Below are 18032 nucleotides of genomic sequence, written 5' to 3' on the forward strand. Positions count from 1 at the left end.
GCAGGCTATTACTTTAAGGAACAACTGTGAGGATTGGATTTGAATGGACGGCCCTCAAGAAATCATATAATCATCAGATATTAATGCCCATGCATTACTTTCCTTTGTATTTGCACATTTGTGGATGCCCATGAATAAATTGTAATCAACCCCGCTCCAACGCCCCTCCTCATGTACCCCCTCATGTGTCCTCGTGCAACCTCTCATTATCCCCGATCCACCTCCCTCCGTCCCTCTCTCTCTCTCTCGGCCTCTCTGCCCTCGCCACTTCCCTCTCTCCTATAACGATCTGGCCATTACCGGGGCTGCCGTTCCAGCCCTGGTTTCACGGGGTGTCTGGGGTCTAATTGGGACTGAATGAGTGCGAGTGTGTTTTGCTGCGAGGCCTCATTGACACAGGCTGGGATCCAGGGGCCATCCCCCCTATAGAGATGCACTCTGAGTGAGTCTCGACATGCAAACACTCGCACTCAAGCACATTACAGACACACTCCAACATACAGGACTTGCACAAAAGTGTTACACACATGCATGCTTGAGTTTCTTGTCTATACTGAGCCTGCACCTGAACTCTCTAGTCTAATTTAATCAAATATGCAAATGTAGGTTCCTCAGTCATTCTGCCTTTTCTATTCAAACCACGCAAGATTGGAATTTTCCTCCCATTCATTTGCTGAGCAACTACACCAGTACTCAGAGTCGTGAGCGCTGAATCGTCCACTTGGTCTCCGTTTATATCTCTTTAAGTTTGCTGCCTTGAACATTTCAGTGGAGCGCATGTTTTTTAGCTTTTAAATTGTGTTTGAGTTCGGCTAGTATTTGTCAATGGCACGTCTTTCTAATAATAAATGAGTTGGATTAAACCAAAGAGCAACAACTTTAATGTAGATTTTCAAGTGGTTTTCTATTTTAGCTCGATTTTTCTACTGTTATTCTGGCACTTTAGGTCTGGGTAGTTTTATTGTGGGTTTTCTAGCTTTTGTGTTTTGTCATGTCACCTTTGTTGTGTGTAATGTAAACGTAATGCGTCTACCGCCCCATTTCAGCATTCTGGTATAAGGGACTGCAGATGAAAATGGGCTATTTCTGGCACATTTACGTTGAAAATGAAACTGAAAAATGTATACTACTCCTGATAAACAGATAAATACGGATATACAGATAAGTACATTCAGTGTTAGTTATTGCTTAAGGGTTTAAGAAACAGCTTGTTTTTATTTTACTGACATATGAACACACGGGAGACAGGCGAGACACACACACTCTTTGTGTGTATTGGTATATATAGCACTGTAGAGTATATTACCTTGCGGCTGTAATGTATTCCTTTTCTATTTGTGAGTTTGAGAAGGAGGAGCAGAGAAACAATAAATTGGGTGTAGAGAGCCTCCGATGTCGTCTCCATTCAGACACCAGCGTTCCCATTAAGTGATGCTGGCAGGTCTGCCGCTACCCACCACTCTCCATCTCATACATAACAATACCGCCTTAATTGGAAAGCTACTCCGACAGTTACGATACAATCCAGGTAAAAAAAAACAAACACACACAGCGAGTACAAAGTGAGAACAACACAGCACAGCGAAAAAGCAGTGGCTAGTCAAAGTGAGTGCAACTTTTCTAACTTAACATAACAACTTTGCTCAACATGTGTGTGTGTGTGTGTGTGTGTGTGTACAATCAGATAAATGATTCCTGTTTGCCAGTGTTGAGCTGTGATCTCTGGGATCTGCCACACAGCGGCAATGCCAAGAGCCTGGCTCCGTTTCACCACTGGATGTGTGTGTGTGTGTGTGTGTGTGTGTGTGTGTGTTGATGTGAATGTGCGTGTGCAGTTCATCTGTAATCAAACATTTTTACATGCGTGGAGATCTTCCTGCCTCTGCTCCATGTCACCCCAGGGGGGATATGGATTATCAGCCGCCATTTATCTCGCCTTGTCTGTCCTGACAGTTAATCTGATGGTGGAGCGGCAAATTCTGCTCCTGTTACGGAGCCGTCAGACCCTCAGCTCTGATTGCTTTCCGCAACTTTCACCACACCCACATTCTCCCTGCATCCATGCAACTAAACTAAAATGACCGTTGGCAAACATCAACGGATGGAGTCCCACTTGATCGCATCCGTCTGCTGTGCCGATCCATCCACAAGCTAGCAAATAAATGTACCTGCCAGGGATATTTTCACAGACTAAACAGTTTATATATTCTCATCACTGCATCAAACTGCATCAGTCTATCTGTCTCTGTAGGTCCAGCATATTAGTGTAACTCCTTTACTGTGATGCTTTGATTATGTCAGCCACCGGAAACTGGGAAAGATTGATCACAGGTAAACACAAATCAATGTATATAATCAAGGCATTCAAATATCAACACTGTCTCTATCAACACTTTTGCCAAATACGCTTTAAAAGAAATGTATTTGTTCAGGAAGTGCTACTAAACCAAGAAACCTAATGCTCTTTCCCTAATGTTAACCAAGTACTGTGAGTGCAGAAATGTAACCATAAACAGCGGATATTGTATTTTAAGAGCACATATAGCAGGAAAACAAATGAAATACAGTGTTGTGAACATTTGTATTCATCAGTATGAATAGTTTGAAACTCTCCCTAAATAAAATATATACATATATGCTGTTGCAAATCAGCAGTATATAAATGTAATTTCCAGGAGACAGAGTTGCAAATATCTGCTTATAAAGCAAGCAGCCAGTGCTTATAAAACCACACAACACAAATCAGACCTTGTGCAGAGCTGAAACAAGCTGAAACAACATGTACAATGTGAATTTCTGGAATAAAATATTCACAGTAGTACTTTCTTTTAGAATAAATGCCACAGATGTCTTATTCACACTCCAAACCTTCATTTCCAGCCCTCAACTGCAGTGGAAACGGCTCTTTATCCCCTCCAGATCTGAGATGGAAGCATGGGGTGATTATTAAGAAGTGACTAAAGAAGCCGGGCATGTGCCCATAGCTGCCTCCCGCTCTAAAGTCTCCTCCATCAAACACTGCACCACCACCTCTTCATCCATCAACCCTAATAAGGCAAAAATTCTCTAATGTCTGCAACCATTTTTCCATTACAGCATTATGGGAATGCGCAGAAATAAATAGCAGACCTGCTCTTGTTAAAGTACTGAGGTAGAGATACACAGTACTTGTATAATTGTTGGTACTTTTCCCATTTCACAATGTGCACCCTTCAATGAGTTACATATTTAAATGCTCACTTGCTTGTATCATATGCAGTACACATGAATGTACATTTTAGCTTCCAAAGCCATGCATCATCCCAGCATTAATCTGGAGTATAATACTATTACTGATGTCACTATTGCCTGCTGGGAGGTCTTCTCTGCAATACAATTTGACAATTCCAAACTTCATTTGTTTCAGTGAGCACTTTAAAGTTTATTGATTCGGATTAAATAGACCCATAATAGCTCTTGGCTAGCTCAAAGCCAGCATTGGGGCATTCACTGAGCTCCAGGAGTGGAAGAGGAGCTGAGCCAGCCTTCACTGTTGCTTCCCTCAGTCCCTTATAGCCATTACACATGGCAATAAACCCAGCCAAGTGCAAAAACAAAAAGAAAAAAAAAAAACACTGTGCTGAGCTTTTTCCCAAGCACTAAGCTAGCTGACAGGCGACACAGCGCCAACTAGCTCCCTTTCTTTCCCGTCCCGCTCTATCTCCCGGTACCTTCCGATCCTTTTCATCTCCATCCTTCCCTCAGCCTCCCTTCTTTCACTCCTCTTCATTTTTCTTTGTCCTGTCAAAGGGTTTCAAGCTCAATAAAACACTATCTGTCAGCGTGCGATGGAGTAGGTGTATTCGACGCGATATTGACACAACCTTGACACGACGTGGGCCGAGCGTTGAGGTAACGGGGAGGCAGCGGCTTCGGCAGCAAATAACCGACAGGCCCACCGAGAGACGGGGTGATGGAAAGAGACAAGAGATTGAGTCTCTGTAGTAATGTTAAAATAAAGTTGGTTTGACAGTACTGTTGATCCTTTTCCTGCAGAAGATTGTATTCTGTTCAGTGCTGGGCTCTTTTGTACTGTGCCGAGCCGTGCTGTGCTATTTTACTCTTTGCGACGCCAGTGTGTGTGTGTGTGTGTGTGTGTGTGTGTGTGTGTGTGTGTGTGTGTGTGTGGTTTTCCTGCGCCAGGCTGTCCTGTTTAGCTGTTTTGTTTTGCATTTTCACGCAGAGGGCTGTTCAATTCTGCTCTGCTCTTCTTCTCTCTGCTCCTTACTGTTTTTTCTTTCCATTGTGGATATGCTACTCAGTCTTGTCCCTGTGCTACCTCAATCCATAAAAAAAAAAAATCCTCTTATAAAGTAATTTGTAGTCAGCACGTAAGAATGTAAGAATGGTGGAATAAATAATAGAATGGATGCCGGCCTCCACATTTCTCATTCCTGATTGCTTCCTGCCTCCTTGTCCTTTTGTATTTCACAATTTAGAGATTTGGCTGTAGTATTGTACAGTACATTGAATATTACACTGTGTCCATGATGAAAAGCCTACAGGAAATGGAGAGATTTAGCAGGAGAGCATCTCCCTGGATGCTCCTAATTACATGAAAAAGATGAAACGTGCCAAGTCTCCGTCCTTGCATGGCACTATTTTCCAAAATGAGGGATTGTGAGCGAGCACTGTAACATGGGGGAAGTGTTTCAGAGCGAGTGCGTACGTCTGAGAGCACGGAGAAGCCGATATGGAGAGATGCTGCGTTGCCCACAGGCCAGCATCTGTTAGCAGAGTTATAACCACAGTGGAAACACCACATAATACAGAGAGACAGAGAGACAGAGAGGAGGGGGGGGGGGGGGGGGGGGCAAAAAGAAGGAAAAGAAACACGTTGATGCAGACAGAAACAGAGTGGAGACAAAAGCTTGTATCTGTCTCACATAGACAAACTCATATTATTCCTCCACACCATCCACCATCATGCCATCCAGGAGAGAGCATCGCAAACGTCTTATATTGTCTCTCGCTGAAGTGTCTCTGTGATAAACCCACTCCGGCTCGCTGACGTCTTTCATCTCGCTCGCCATCAACAAACACAAAGCACCGAGATGCGACTTCCTCTGCTGCTCCCATCACTCTAACTAATGCCCCTTTATGTCTCTTTTTTTTTTTGTCCGTTTGTCTTGTCTTTCACTCTGTCAGACTTCAAACACTAAAAATAATCTCTGGCAGCCGAGAATATACATTTGCTCCTTGGGAATACTGTATGACATCCAAGACATTTTCAGCTGCTATGCGACTCATTCAATTAAAACGACATTAATTAAAAGCTCATTCGGTAAACTGTGATCCAGTGGAGAAGCGCTTTCTTTGCAGAGCCAGTCTTACAGGCAGTTAATCAAAAGCCTGCTTGATACAGAGCCATTGTTTTGCTTTGAGAATACGATGGTCAGCAGGGACGGTAACTTTTTACAGATAAAGTTTAACAAGCTTTTGGTGCTTGGTCTGTATTAATTGCAGACCCTGCATGCTGTGTAGTTAAGCTTTCTGCAGAGTTGAGGTAAGCTGTTTACAATATCCTGGATGAGATAAATCATTTCCTAATTAAGAGAGACACAAGTGCAAATGCTGACAATGAATCCTGGTCATTATTGTTTCATTTATCTATAATAATTACAGTCATTAGTGTTTGTGTATATAAAGCAGGGTAAAAGCATAGAGCATCTAGAATAAAATAATAAAAAAACATTTCTCACTCTTTTTATGACTGTATATCATATCATCAAACTATACTTGCCCTGTGTGCAGGTCGAAATGAATTATTGTGTACTAATAAAAAAATAAAATGTGCAACTAAGTCCGAGCATTGCATTCGAGACAAAATGATACATAAAAATAAAGATGATCTAAATTGAGGTCAGTAAACAATGTTATTTTAATGCTATCTGCAGCACAAATGCAGGTTTAAAGCACAATGGTAGAAAAAGTACAGCTGCAAGTAAAGGTATCTGACTTTTTTGGACTACATACATTTGACAGATGTTCTTATTAATAAAAGCTTGCTTTGATTTTACGCCAATCCAATGATGATGTCAAATGATCCTGTGTAATGCGAAAGGCGTCGCTCATAGTAACAAAACCCACAGCTAATAACCAATTCTCCTCAATTCCTCAATTCTACAGAGCGGTTTGGCGTCTTTTACATGATAGTTCTCCGACATTACCAACTGTTTAAGGTGATGAAGTAGCCAAAATCTATTCATGCAGCTTTAACAGCATCACAAAAAAAACATGAATTACTTATATTTTGTTGTTTGGTGTCAATATCAGGTTCCAATCGTATATGTTTTGATTTTTGCTGGTCCCTTCTGTTTACATTTGGATTGAGGACTGTCCCTTTAAGAAACTAAAAAGAAGCTACGGTTTCTCCTGCAAGTTCAAAGTTACTTAATTAATTATTGCAAAACATTGAATTTCCTTGTTCACAGGCAATTATAAGTAAGCTCGAAATTCATTCCAGATTATTATATTTCTGTCTAAAGAAAGTGCATACAATAACACAGCTGGCCCACATTAAAAGTCAGTATTCTGCAGCACCTTCTCCTTTATTTATATTATATATATATTACACATCGAGAAACAAAAAGAGGCTCCATCCACAACTTTATATCAAACTAATTCAGTTCATGTGGTAGCGGCAAGCATTAAAATAAAAACATGGTATCAAGTGCTTCTATAACTTCTGCAGGCTGGGGATGTAACAGCATTAGTACCTTATTATCAGGAATGCAGTTATTGGCTAACATCAGTGAAGGTAAATCTAAGCCTTTCACTGCGTTGTTTGATTAATGATACCCAATATTACACTGTAATTAAATACCCAGTTGGATGGTTCATATTCTTATCATCACCAGTCATGAAGAAAATTGACTGCGTTATTGGAAAAAGCCAAAGCCTCCTTCGATCCATCACATCATTTTACATGCTGACGCGTTTGAAAAATGAGCGACAGTTTGCCTCGAAAAGGACGATAAACATTTCAACCAGGTGCGGGGACTGGATGATGAGAGAAACCCTCTTTACAATATTAAAAGCAGCAGATCGAATACAGCAAGGTTCATTGTTTTCTCCCTGTCTTTCTTCCTGGGCGATTTCTTTTTTGTTCCAGTGTACATCATCTGGAGGTACTACCATCATTTGTTGGTGACTGTTCTCAATGGCAAAGACATCAAAGCGTCTAAAGTGATTGGCGGCAGATTGCGCATCACCAGAATCTAATGATGCACTGCAGTGCTTGCCTTTCAAATGCTAACCAACTGTAGCTCTCTTCAATCTCCCCTTTTCCTCTTTTTAGAATAAAAATAACGAAGCAGTGGAGAGTTGAAGAGCTGGCAGTCGATTAAATCCCCCCACCGTGCTGTGTGTGTGAATGTGTATTATGTAACTCAGATAGTGTTTGACTTGTTTTTCCGACATAATGCTAAACACTTTTTTTTAACTCATAACAAATTTGATGTACTTTTTACACCTTATTACCAGTGTTGGGCAGTAACGCATTACCTAGTCACGCGTTACAGTAATGGGATTACTTTTTTCAGTAACAAGTAGCGTGAGGGATTACAACTTTAAATTCGGTAATTACATAACAGTTACTAATCCCAGTAATGCGCTGTTGCTTTGACATTTTGGGGTCGGCTTGTTAACCGTCTTTACCGGGAGTTGGACGGAGGGTTAATATTACTTTGGTCTCCGTGTGTTGACGGACCTGTCCAGGATGTGATAGCTCGGCTCAGGGGGCTAGAGGTGTGGGGGGGGGGGGGGGCTAAGCTAGCGGCTGGATGGTCAGTAAATCCCCACAAATTGCAGTCTGCCTGTTTGTTAAAACCAATGTGTTGTTTTCTATTTCTACAAAAGATGCAATGATGTAAATTGTAATGGTTATCAACTGTACTTCATCTGTGTCTGTCAATGAGGTTTTGATGGAACATTTCCTTTTAAGGGCATGTCCATGTTTGTATTGCGTGGCCTTGTTTATATTACTCTGTGTGTGTGTGTGTGTGTGTGTGTGTGCGTGTGTGAGTGTGTCAGACAGAGGTGACATTGTTCCTGGCAGAAATATGTTCCAGGTTTGGGGCTCAGGTGGCTCTGGTTTGCCTCTGATCAGAGCTGACACACAGGATGGCAGAGGAACACACTCTCCCTGTCTCTTTCTTGATTTAGCTCAATCTCCCTCTGGTTTGTAATCCCCTCCTCTCTCCACACACACACACACACACACACACCTATGCACAGGGCTGCGCTGTAAGCTCCATCAATCTTTTTTAACACCAACACTGAGCAGCACTGCGGCCTTTGCTCTCTCACACCTGATGCAGAGCAGAGAGCGAGCCGCTGCTGCTGAATGAAGTCATCTAGCTGGCTGGAGGATGCTGCCTCAATTCTTTTCTGCTCTTCTTGAGTGTACAGTATGTCCTCTTTGCTTGCATAGAACAGCTTATGAATAGGCTTCTGCGTGGCGTAGAATATGCTGCTTCAAAGCATGCCAAATTTGAAAGGGCTGTTGATACACGGCTGAAAGAATGAGGACAAAATGGATGAACTGATTGTGCCGGCCGCCGCTGTTATCAGATAATAGCTGGCCGTCTCCAGTATTTTCTAGGTTCTTTCATTGAAAAGGGTTTGATTCAAAATTGGCAGCATTTTTTGCTGGTTAATGTCAGATTGTAACAGTTTTCCGCACTGGATTCTTACACTGGATGCTTTATTTGTGCAACAGCTCAAACCACTGCAGGTCTTTGACAGGTAACAGTGCATTGCCTCAGGGTGGAAGATTGCACACGTCAGGCTTAGGAGCAACCTGGATATCACAGACTGGAGGAGGTGTATGAATCATTTCCACCAGGCAGGATGTAACAAAAAGGTCATACTGCAAACAAGTGTCCAATGTGCTGTACTGTTGCATTGTTACATAATGCAGCCACTGTATAGTAGCAGTCCCACTTTTAGATTGTTTCAAGACAAATAACGCATTCGCTCTCTGCATTCAAATGAGCAATCGTTTGGATTTTCCATTTTCTGGTGTTACAAGTAATGTTCTGTTGACGACTTGGTTGAAACACACTGGTCTTGTTGTTTCATATACCTATCTGCTTTTACCATAAACTTTTGCAATAATTACGAGCTGGGACTCCAGCAGAGCAGCTTTGCAGGATTCACAGTTCAAAAAAGTCCTTATTTATCTTCTGCTGGCCCTTCATGCAGCCCCTCAGTTCACCGTCTGTCTGAAACAAGCCGTTTTAGACAAACTGAACAACCTCCAAACACTTGAGGAGTCGTCCTGAGCAGAGCGCTCCAATAACTCGGACAGACTGAGCGGGTGGCACCTTGAGCTGTTTTATAATCAAACAAGACATGGAAATCTCACTTTCTACAATATGGGACCTTTAAGACATAAAAAATACTCTGTGTGGATTAACATCATATGGACTTTCCACAAAAAAAAGGTTTAATTAGCTCATTAAATATTCTTAAAATTACATCTACTTATTCTCCCTCGCTGAACAATCCAGAATCTATGAATATGCTAATGTTGTTTGTCAAGATGTCTCCTACTTCGCTGAAAAGTCTGTTATCAGTGCATGTGCACTGGAGGCCTCAGCGTTCCTCATCACCCTTTGTGTAAGTTACATCCTGGACCACGACCGCCTTCCAGACTGGCTGTGACGTCGCAAACACAAATCAGAGACCAGAGCTGGAGGATCCTCCGTAACATTTAGATCCACTGTATGGGAGCATCGCTGTTTCCCGGTTGGATCCCAAATTGCGTGCCGACATTGCTCAACTGAGCCACTGTTGGATGTTTACATTCTTCTGAATAAATGACAAAAATCTCTCTCCCTATTTCCATGGTTGTTTTCCCTGCTGTGCTGACTTTTGTGTACCGTTACACCCTACAAAACACATTTGTGAGTGTAGGGGGACTTTAAATTCTTTTTAGGCAAAATGTACTAAAATATAACAGAGGTATTCAGCATTTCTCCACCAGATTTATATCCCGGGAGTGCGGAGAAGGCTTTGAAACAACATCGTGTAGGGAGATACATTAAACATTTTAATTGCACAGATAAATGAATGAAGAAAATGAGAAAAAATGTAATAATCAGAGAATTTTTCTGGCTGATTGCTGATCTTTTATGACGACTTGTCATACATGATTTCAATAGATTGGGTTGGACTTGGGTATTTAAAGTCAAGACCTCCGTATTTCTAAAGTTCTGGCTATGACCTGATACCAATGTATCTAATGGGACTGTACAGAAGGTAATTTCCAGTACCTGTTGTGTGGGAAGAGGTTGCCTGTTTTCTTCCAGGCTATGTGTATCTGTAGTCTTGTGCAACAGAGATTATCTGCCATTTTTATTACAGTGCTTGTGTTTATCTATTTTCTGTTTGTGTATTCTCATGCAGGGAGAGGGACATCTATTTTTTTTTTACTAACTGCATCCTTTTGGTCTCTGTTCAGTGGCTGACTCCGGTTTTTCCCCTGTACCTGACACAGATTCCAGTTTGGGACTGTGTTGTTGCGTTAGTATAATGGGATTACCAGTTTCCAATCAAATGAGGTTAATTGCACGTTGTGATGAGGGAGGAAAGATATTTAGAGGAGGGGATGAGGGTGGGGGGTGGGGGGGGGGGGGGGGGGGCATGTCGACTGGGCTTGACTGCTTCGACTGCTTGCTGGCTGTGGCAGCTCAAAAAGTTGTGTCTGTGCCAAGCGCGTTTGATCACCAAGAAAATCCTCTCGTGTCAAACTTCCTCCGACTCCCAACTTCAGAAAAATACCCCAAATCAAAGAGCATCACGGAGCACGAAGAAGATTCACCCGCACAACCCTCCAAAATAGCATAAAGAGAAATATGTATCAAAATATCATCAGTCATCTTTTTCTCCAAGAAACAAGTCCAAAAGAACAAGGAAGGAGGAGGAAAGGGGGGGGGGGGGGGTGAAAGTGCAGATAAAGTCACTTCCACAGTGTATGTGCTGCAGGTAGGAGACAAATTAACAGCAGGCTGTGTGTTCTGTGTCCTTACTGTAGCAGCTGATTAAACCCAAATCTTCCACACAAGCGTCCTTGGATGTCCCCAATTTTTTTTTTTTCTTGCTTGATTCGATGATATCATCATTGACTTGGAATAAGGCTGGCTTAATATTTGTGTAGGTCCTTCCTCAATAGCAATTTCATCCTTGAGCTGGGGATTGAGGCGTAATGATAATGCACCTCATTGTGTGAGCTGGTCTCAATAGGTGCTTTGTTGTTCACTGACAATGCTGTTAGTTGGCCAATGTATTTTCAAGGGCACAGTGGTGGCGGTGATGCCCGTGGCCCTCTCTTGTTTGAGAGCCAGATAAGGACCTCAGGAAAACACACACGACTGCCTGCAGATGACTTTATAATGAAGGGTATCTGGGTTCCATTAGCCTGGCGTTATGATCATCCAAGGTAACGTAAGGCTAATGATTTGCATGGGAAAGACACATACACTTACACCAACATATCGGAATGCATCTCATATCCAAAGTCCCACCTAAGAGATGATTGTGTGAGTGAGTGTGTGCGTGTGCGTGTGTGTGTGCGTGTGTGTGTGTGTGTGTGCATGTGTGTTTTACACTCTACTGCATGTGTACACATCCCCCAAAAAGACTTCAAAACAAGAAAAAAGGAAAAACATGCAACAAAAATACCTTCGTCTCGAGGCTTGTTCATTGAAGATTCATCATGTTTTTTTGTGAGCGGACCTAGGGTTAAGAAAAAAAGGGGGGAAAAAGAGAAAAGAGAAAATTCAAAAAAGATTACTGGCAAAAAACGGAAAAAAAAAGAATATCAAAAAAAGAAAAGAAGAAAGAGCAAAAAGGACAAATCAGCAAGAGTTCATGGTTGCTTATTGTTTTTTTTTTTGTTTGTTTGTTTTGTTTTGTTTTTTCCTTTTAAAAAGAGTACAAAAGCAAAAACAAAAGGCATCACAGACACAGATTTATCACAAGAAAAGACACAAGATCAAAGAAAGCTGCTTTTGGATGTGATTTCCTTCTCTCCCCCTGCAGAAGAAAACGGCTACCATTGTTTATCGTCCCTCTTCCTCTCTCTCCTTTAAACCCTGTTTGGTCCCTGAGCCTAACTTCTTTTGGGGGAGCTGGGTGGGTGGGTTCGGTGAAAGGGTGGGGTGTGTGTGTATTAATAAGGCCTCTGCGGTTTGAAGAACAGGACCCAGCCCTTTCCTCCCACCATATGACCAGAAAAAAGACAGTTTTTTTTTGTTTTTTTTTAAAAAGAACAGGCAAAGAAGAGAGGACACGTATAGGAAGAATGGCGGGTTTGGGTCCTGATGCTCAAACCCCCAAAATTTTTACGCCGACCTTTCAGCAGTGAAAGCACATAGAACATTTTAAAGGGCTGCTGCACAACATTAGTCAATTAGACCTTTTTAGATCGACACACAGAACACAAAGACACCTTTAATTAGACAGCGACTGGTAAGCAAATACACAATGACCCTGTAATGGTAAAAGGCATGGTAAACATGTTTCAGATAAAATAGGGCACAGGTGCTTTTGTGTTTTGGAGTGTGTGTGTGTGTGTGTGTGTGTGTGTGTGTGTTTGTCATTATTTAGTGGTTAAACCAGAGAGCTATTCCCCAGGCGGGTAAATAATTACATAGCACAACAGCAGTGTGTCAATTTGAAATGACAAGTAAGCGTGACGCTAATTGCGCAGAGGAGTGCAGGTAAAAGGTGAATGTAATTTGATCCCCATCTGCCCACTGGCTGTTTTTGGTAAATTAAAAGAGCGGCAGAGGAAAAGAGAAGAAGACAGAGAGAGGGAGCAGGAGAGATGCACACACGGGGGGGGGGGCAAGAAGAAAAATCAACTCTTTTCCTCCCTCCATCATCACCTCTGAAGGGTTCTTTTTTATTATTATTATCGTTGTTGATGAACTGCTCGTGTCACATTCAAAGAAACTGACTGTGGTGGTTTTACACTTCGACACTCCTCCACCAGTGAGGCGTATAAGAAAAATACGACAAAATCAGCTTTGATCTTGTATTATCATCCTCATACCTGCTTCATTCATGCACAGAGTCCATTTTGGGTGTAACAAAAACTATGTATGTGTGCCGTCCACCTCACCCTTCGGAGGGTGAATGTTAGTAGAAAAATGCTCTTCACCTCAGCATTCAGAAAGTAAGTACAAAAATGCTCTTCGCCTTTCAGCACTTCGGCTTCCATCAAATAAATCCACTTTGGGAACTTGAGGTTTGGCAGAGAAACTGGATTTTATTCAGTTGAATCTGTGAAAAAAAAAAAACTTATATAACACAACACTAACTGACTTACTGGAAGAGTCCGCTCTTCATCGGGGGTGTTGTGCAGAATGGGTAAAAGCATGGCCTACAATATGGCTGAATAGTTGTCAATTATCCAGTGAGAACTAAACACATAAATGGCCAGCTTCCAAATAAAAGTACACAACAAAATGTTACATCAACCTACAGAACACACAATAAACATTCAGGACAGAATTGAAGAAGTATATGTGAAGAACACAACCCAGGTTTTACTTCCTACACAGTGATATACACTGGCAAGGCTTTCCAGTCCAGGATGTGTTATGTTCTTGTAGCACGGAGAACTCATAGGGAGGTGGTTGTGGAGACGGTAGGCGTATAAAGCACAGAACTTTGACACCGGAGGAGACTGGGATCTGCATCCCAGGTGTGTTCACGTTTAATCTGGTACAAAGAAAATGTTTTAGTTTGGGCTCATTCTTGAACAAGACTAAGAGTCAACAGCCAGGCTAGTGACCCTGTGAAGAAATCAGGGGATCATCGACGTCATTAGGCTTCATCCTCTGGGGACCATGAATGTATGGACAAAATTTCATGGCAATCCATCCAGTAGCTGTTGAGATATTTCAGTGGAAGTTCACTCTGGAAACAGTAGTTTTACAAATGATGAAGACTTGAGAAAACTCACGATGCATGTCTAAACTATTCACTAAGAAGTTTGTAAAGTGATAAAAAAAAGTTTTAACAGTAACCTGACAATTGAAGAAACTAGACATTTTTTTTCAAACCCTTTTTTTTTGGGAGGGAAATGACAAAATGGGGAGAGCAAAAATCAAGCAACCATTACTGGCCCAGCAACACGCAGAGAAAAAGAGTAAAAACTGCGCTTGATTGACATCTTTTCTTTCTTTTTTTGCTGCACAATGAGCAGGCGGCCTAGCAGCGAGTGAATCAAGCAGAGGGAAAGAAAATAGCGGGTTTTCTTGACATTTTAAGACTCTTTTTTTTTTTCCAATCAAAGGAGCGGAGGCGACAGGAGCATGTGCAATTTGATGGCGAACCATACCCCAACTCCCATCAACCCCCTCCACACCCTACACACACACACACACACACACACACACACACACACACACGTATCTGTTGATGACAAACCACAACAATAAATGCAATTATAATACACACAGGATAGACAGCAGTAGCACGTTTGCCTGACTACTTCAGCACAGGGCTAAAAAAAGGGACATCCAGCAAAACATACTATGTTTTTGAGAACCAAAAAAAACTAATAAGACTTTTTTTTGGGATGTTGTAGCCAACCACAAGTGCTGCATTTGCCATGCACAAAGTAGGCCTAGCTGCTAAAGAATATTTCAGCCCTAAAAGTTGTTTACACCCTCTCTCCTCTATACAGTCGCTTTCTTTTATCCTCCTCTCTGTGGAACCGTTTTCTTCTTTCTCTCCTTGCGTTTCGCCGTGTCTGTACTGCCGGCCGACTGCAGCTCCCTTTGAAGCAGGTTATGTAAGGCTTCGCTTCGGCTCCACTTCTCCCGACGGCCATCACACACACACACACACACACACACACACAGGCATCAACGTCACGCTTACACGCCCTCATACAGCACACATGCATGCAAAAACAAACACACACAACACACGGACTGGAAGGCAATGAGGTGTGAAGACGAACAATCACACACAGCGTGCAGCGAAAATGGTGAAATAAAGAGACAACAGAGACGAAAGAGAGAATCGATACTTGTAGTATTCTGTGTTAATGCACCTATTGAATTGTATTTGTGCAGCTGTGTCTGACATCAAGGGAAACAGACTGAGCATGATAGAATTTTTTTTTTTTTTCCTTTACTGTCCTGTGTTCAATCAGACCGGGGAGCTTTCCCGTTCAACTACAGGGAGGAGAAAGTGTTTCTCATTCACAGTTTCTTTTTCTTTGATGACAAAAAGTGTATAGATATAATAACAATGCAAAATATATGTTTGTCTTTTTTTTTTTCATATCGTTGTTTTATTCATATCCTTTGTTACCATTATGTGATTTGAGGCAGACAGTAGCCCATACACAAAAAGAGGCTTATTTCTCCTTGTTTATGGATGTGAGCGAGTGTGTGTTGTGCAGGCACAAGAGTAAGTAGGTGTTGAGTAGCTCATTTGGGCAATGTGTGCCAGTCCGGCATGATCTACGAGGAAATGGAACTGCGTCTGACAGCTTGTGAGTGAGCGTCGACCATGAATGATGGACGCTGTACAAAGGACCGTGCGTGTGTGTGTGAGAGAGAAAAGAGACGGGGACATTGTCATTGTCCTAGAGCTTAAAATATTGCGGCAAAAAGCAGGAAATAACTCAATAAGATTTGTGCACGAGTGTGTGTGCATGTTGTAAATGAGTAACTGGGATGAGTGAGATGTGGCTGCCCCTCTTGAGAGTCATTCACCCGCACACACATTCTCTATTTCACACACTGTAAGTCGATGTTCTGGTGTGTGAGAGTGAGATGCAGTGGTTAGATGTGCAGACAATCAGGCAGGCAGGCATGCAAGCAGACTATACTATGCTGCCAGTCTTCATTATCACACACCGCTGCTCGCTAAACTCTGCATGTGTGTGAGCGGCGCGTGTGGGCAGGCTGAGATGAGTAAGCTGTGACTGCGCTGCAAACAACTGTGAAGTTCAGTTTCAGATGAATGGCGGTTTAAATAGGACATCGCGTGAGCCGGCGGAGCTTCTGTCCTCTCAGGTGACGCTCAACGTTTGCCCGTCAGAAATATTTCGGAGTGGATTAAATAGTCGTCGTTCGTCACCCTGTCAAAATTAGTTTTCCTGCCGCTCTCGTGCCATTAAGGCTCAATTCAGTTCTCCCAATTAAATGACTTGCATGTTTATCAGACAATATTGCCAAGGCGGAGTACAAAATGCGAAGGCCCAAGTCCAGCAAACGGGAGGCACTTTAATATGGCACGTGAGCACCATCATCTTTCATGTCGTGGGAACTGCAAAATGAATCAATTTAAAGTTAGAAAATACTACATGTGCCCTTGTACGTGTATTTTATATGTACCCCTCTGTTCTTTCCAACCATATTATACAATGCTCTGGCTTACTTTGGGGTCCCGTTGAGTCACAAGACTTAGTATGAGGACTAGAGGGGCTTTTCTCCTCCTAGCCTGTCCATCTCGCTAAATGCACGGCAACCTTGCCTGTAGCAGCAGTAGGTGAATAATAGGCTTTTTGGGGAATTCAAAGTTATAGGACCGAGACAGATGAGACTGTCCCAGCGTGTTCGAGCATCTGGAAAATGCCCACGACGACAAGTTCAGCAGCCTAGCAGGTCTACCAGAGGGCAGCGGCTAAATAGCTAAAGGTTGTATGGACTTTGTATACGTTTTGATTTATCACTCTCTGGGGGCTCTTGTCTTGTGTGGCCTTACTGAAATTAAAGTTTTGGCTCTAAACTGACAAACGGCAAACAGCAGAAGTGAAACATAGTCGGTGCAAAATCAGTTCTGCTTCCTTTCCATCCTTGTTTTGGGCTATAATCTGAAGAAGATCTCATTCTACATTCTTTTCTGGAGAGTTTATGCACATAAAAAGGGGTCAATTAAATATGCGCGGAAGGTTCTTGAAATGTATTAGATGTATTTATATGTGTATACCACTAGGGTTCCTTTTGAGGCATCAACTGGAATAAATAATGGGTAAAGGAAATGCTTGTGATTGTTGCCAGCTGCGCTAACTGTAATTTGGAAGTGTGTTTGGGGAGCCATGAATAAAACTAAAAAGGGAACATCAGTGTATCTGTATGTCGACAGAAGATGTTGAGATTTATAGGAATCGCGTTGAGGCATGTGTTTATTAACAGCTGCTTTTTCATTTGTCATTTTTTGGTCCTGCAATGGTCCAAATTAGTAATGACCCCCCCCCCAAAGTCTACCGGGCATACCAACATTGCTGCCATTCTAGCCTGTGTACCAACATTACTTGCTAATGTCTATAAACGCATATATTTAATGACAGTTGACAAAGTGAATATTTAGTGATTTTTGTATGTACTGAAAAGCAAATTATTCCTGTTCATCTATTTTACTTCCATTCTGTAAAACAGTAACAGTAAAAGTACCTGAACATATACTCTACATACAGTATATGTACATGTTTGTGTGTCAATCTATCATATGGTATAACATGACCTCAAGTGGTTTATTTGTAATTGACATTTGTCATTAGCTGTTAAAATATCTGTAACATTAAACAGCTGAATGAAAAAGTTTATGCAGAATCATCACAACATTAAAGGTGCCCTGTGGAGCTTTCTTGTAAACAAGCAGGAAAGCAAACAAATGTGTTGGATGCATTTTCTTCGTCAAGAAATATTTGCAAAGCCAATTTGTAGGAATATTCTAAATTGTGATTTGTTTACATCCAGGATTGCTAGCTTTCAGTTCTCTCCTTCCTTACTTCTGTAGGCCCATTGCTACATTTGTTGGCATGTTACCTCCACCAACTGTAGATCAGTGGAAGAAACAGCAGGATGCCCTTTTGACCAAACGGGGAACCCAACAAAAACACTGCTAACCCTAGCACTGCTAGTGGTCAAAAACTCCACAGAGTCCCTTTCATTTTGCTCTGTGTCTTCCTGCCTCAGTAAATCATGAGATACAGTATGATGTGTTTCCACTTACAG

At 42.0% G+C, this 18032-nt stretch overlaps 1 protein-coding gene across 6 annotated transcripts in view; it reads right to left on the reverse strand.

The window, feature by feature from the left end:
• nlgn2a (neuroligin 2a) overlaps positions 1–18032 on the reverse strand; it is a 95793-nt gene that overhangs the window by 61057 nt on the left and 16704 nt on the right. Inside the window, exon 2 of one of the 6 annotated variants that reach the window (XM_070929408.1) lies at positions 11728–11781. The exons of 2 other annotated variants lie outside the window; for them this stretch is intronic. In XM_070929408.1, the coding sequence (XP_070785509.1) occupies positions 11728–11781 (54 nt within the window). Of the gene's footprint in view, positions 1–5507; positions 5529–10479; positions 10511–11727; positions 11782–14003; positions 14027–18032 lie in introns of all 6 variants that reach the window. 3 more of the 6 variants (XM_070929410.1, XM_070929411.1, XM_070929413.1) reach the window with 3 other exon arrangements.

Source organism: Enoplosus armatus, chromosome 23 (genome assembly GCF_043641665.1).
Source record: "Enoplosus armatus isolate fEnoArm2 chromosome 23, fEnoArm2.hap1, whole genome shotgun sequence".
Taxonomy (NCBI): domain Eukaryota; kingdom Metazoa; phylum Chordata; class Actinopteri; order Centrarchiformes; family Enoplosidae; genus Enoplosus; species Enoplosus armatus.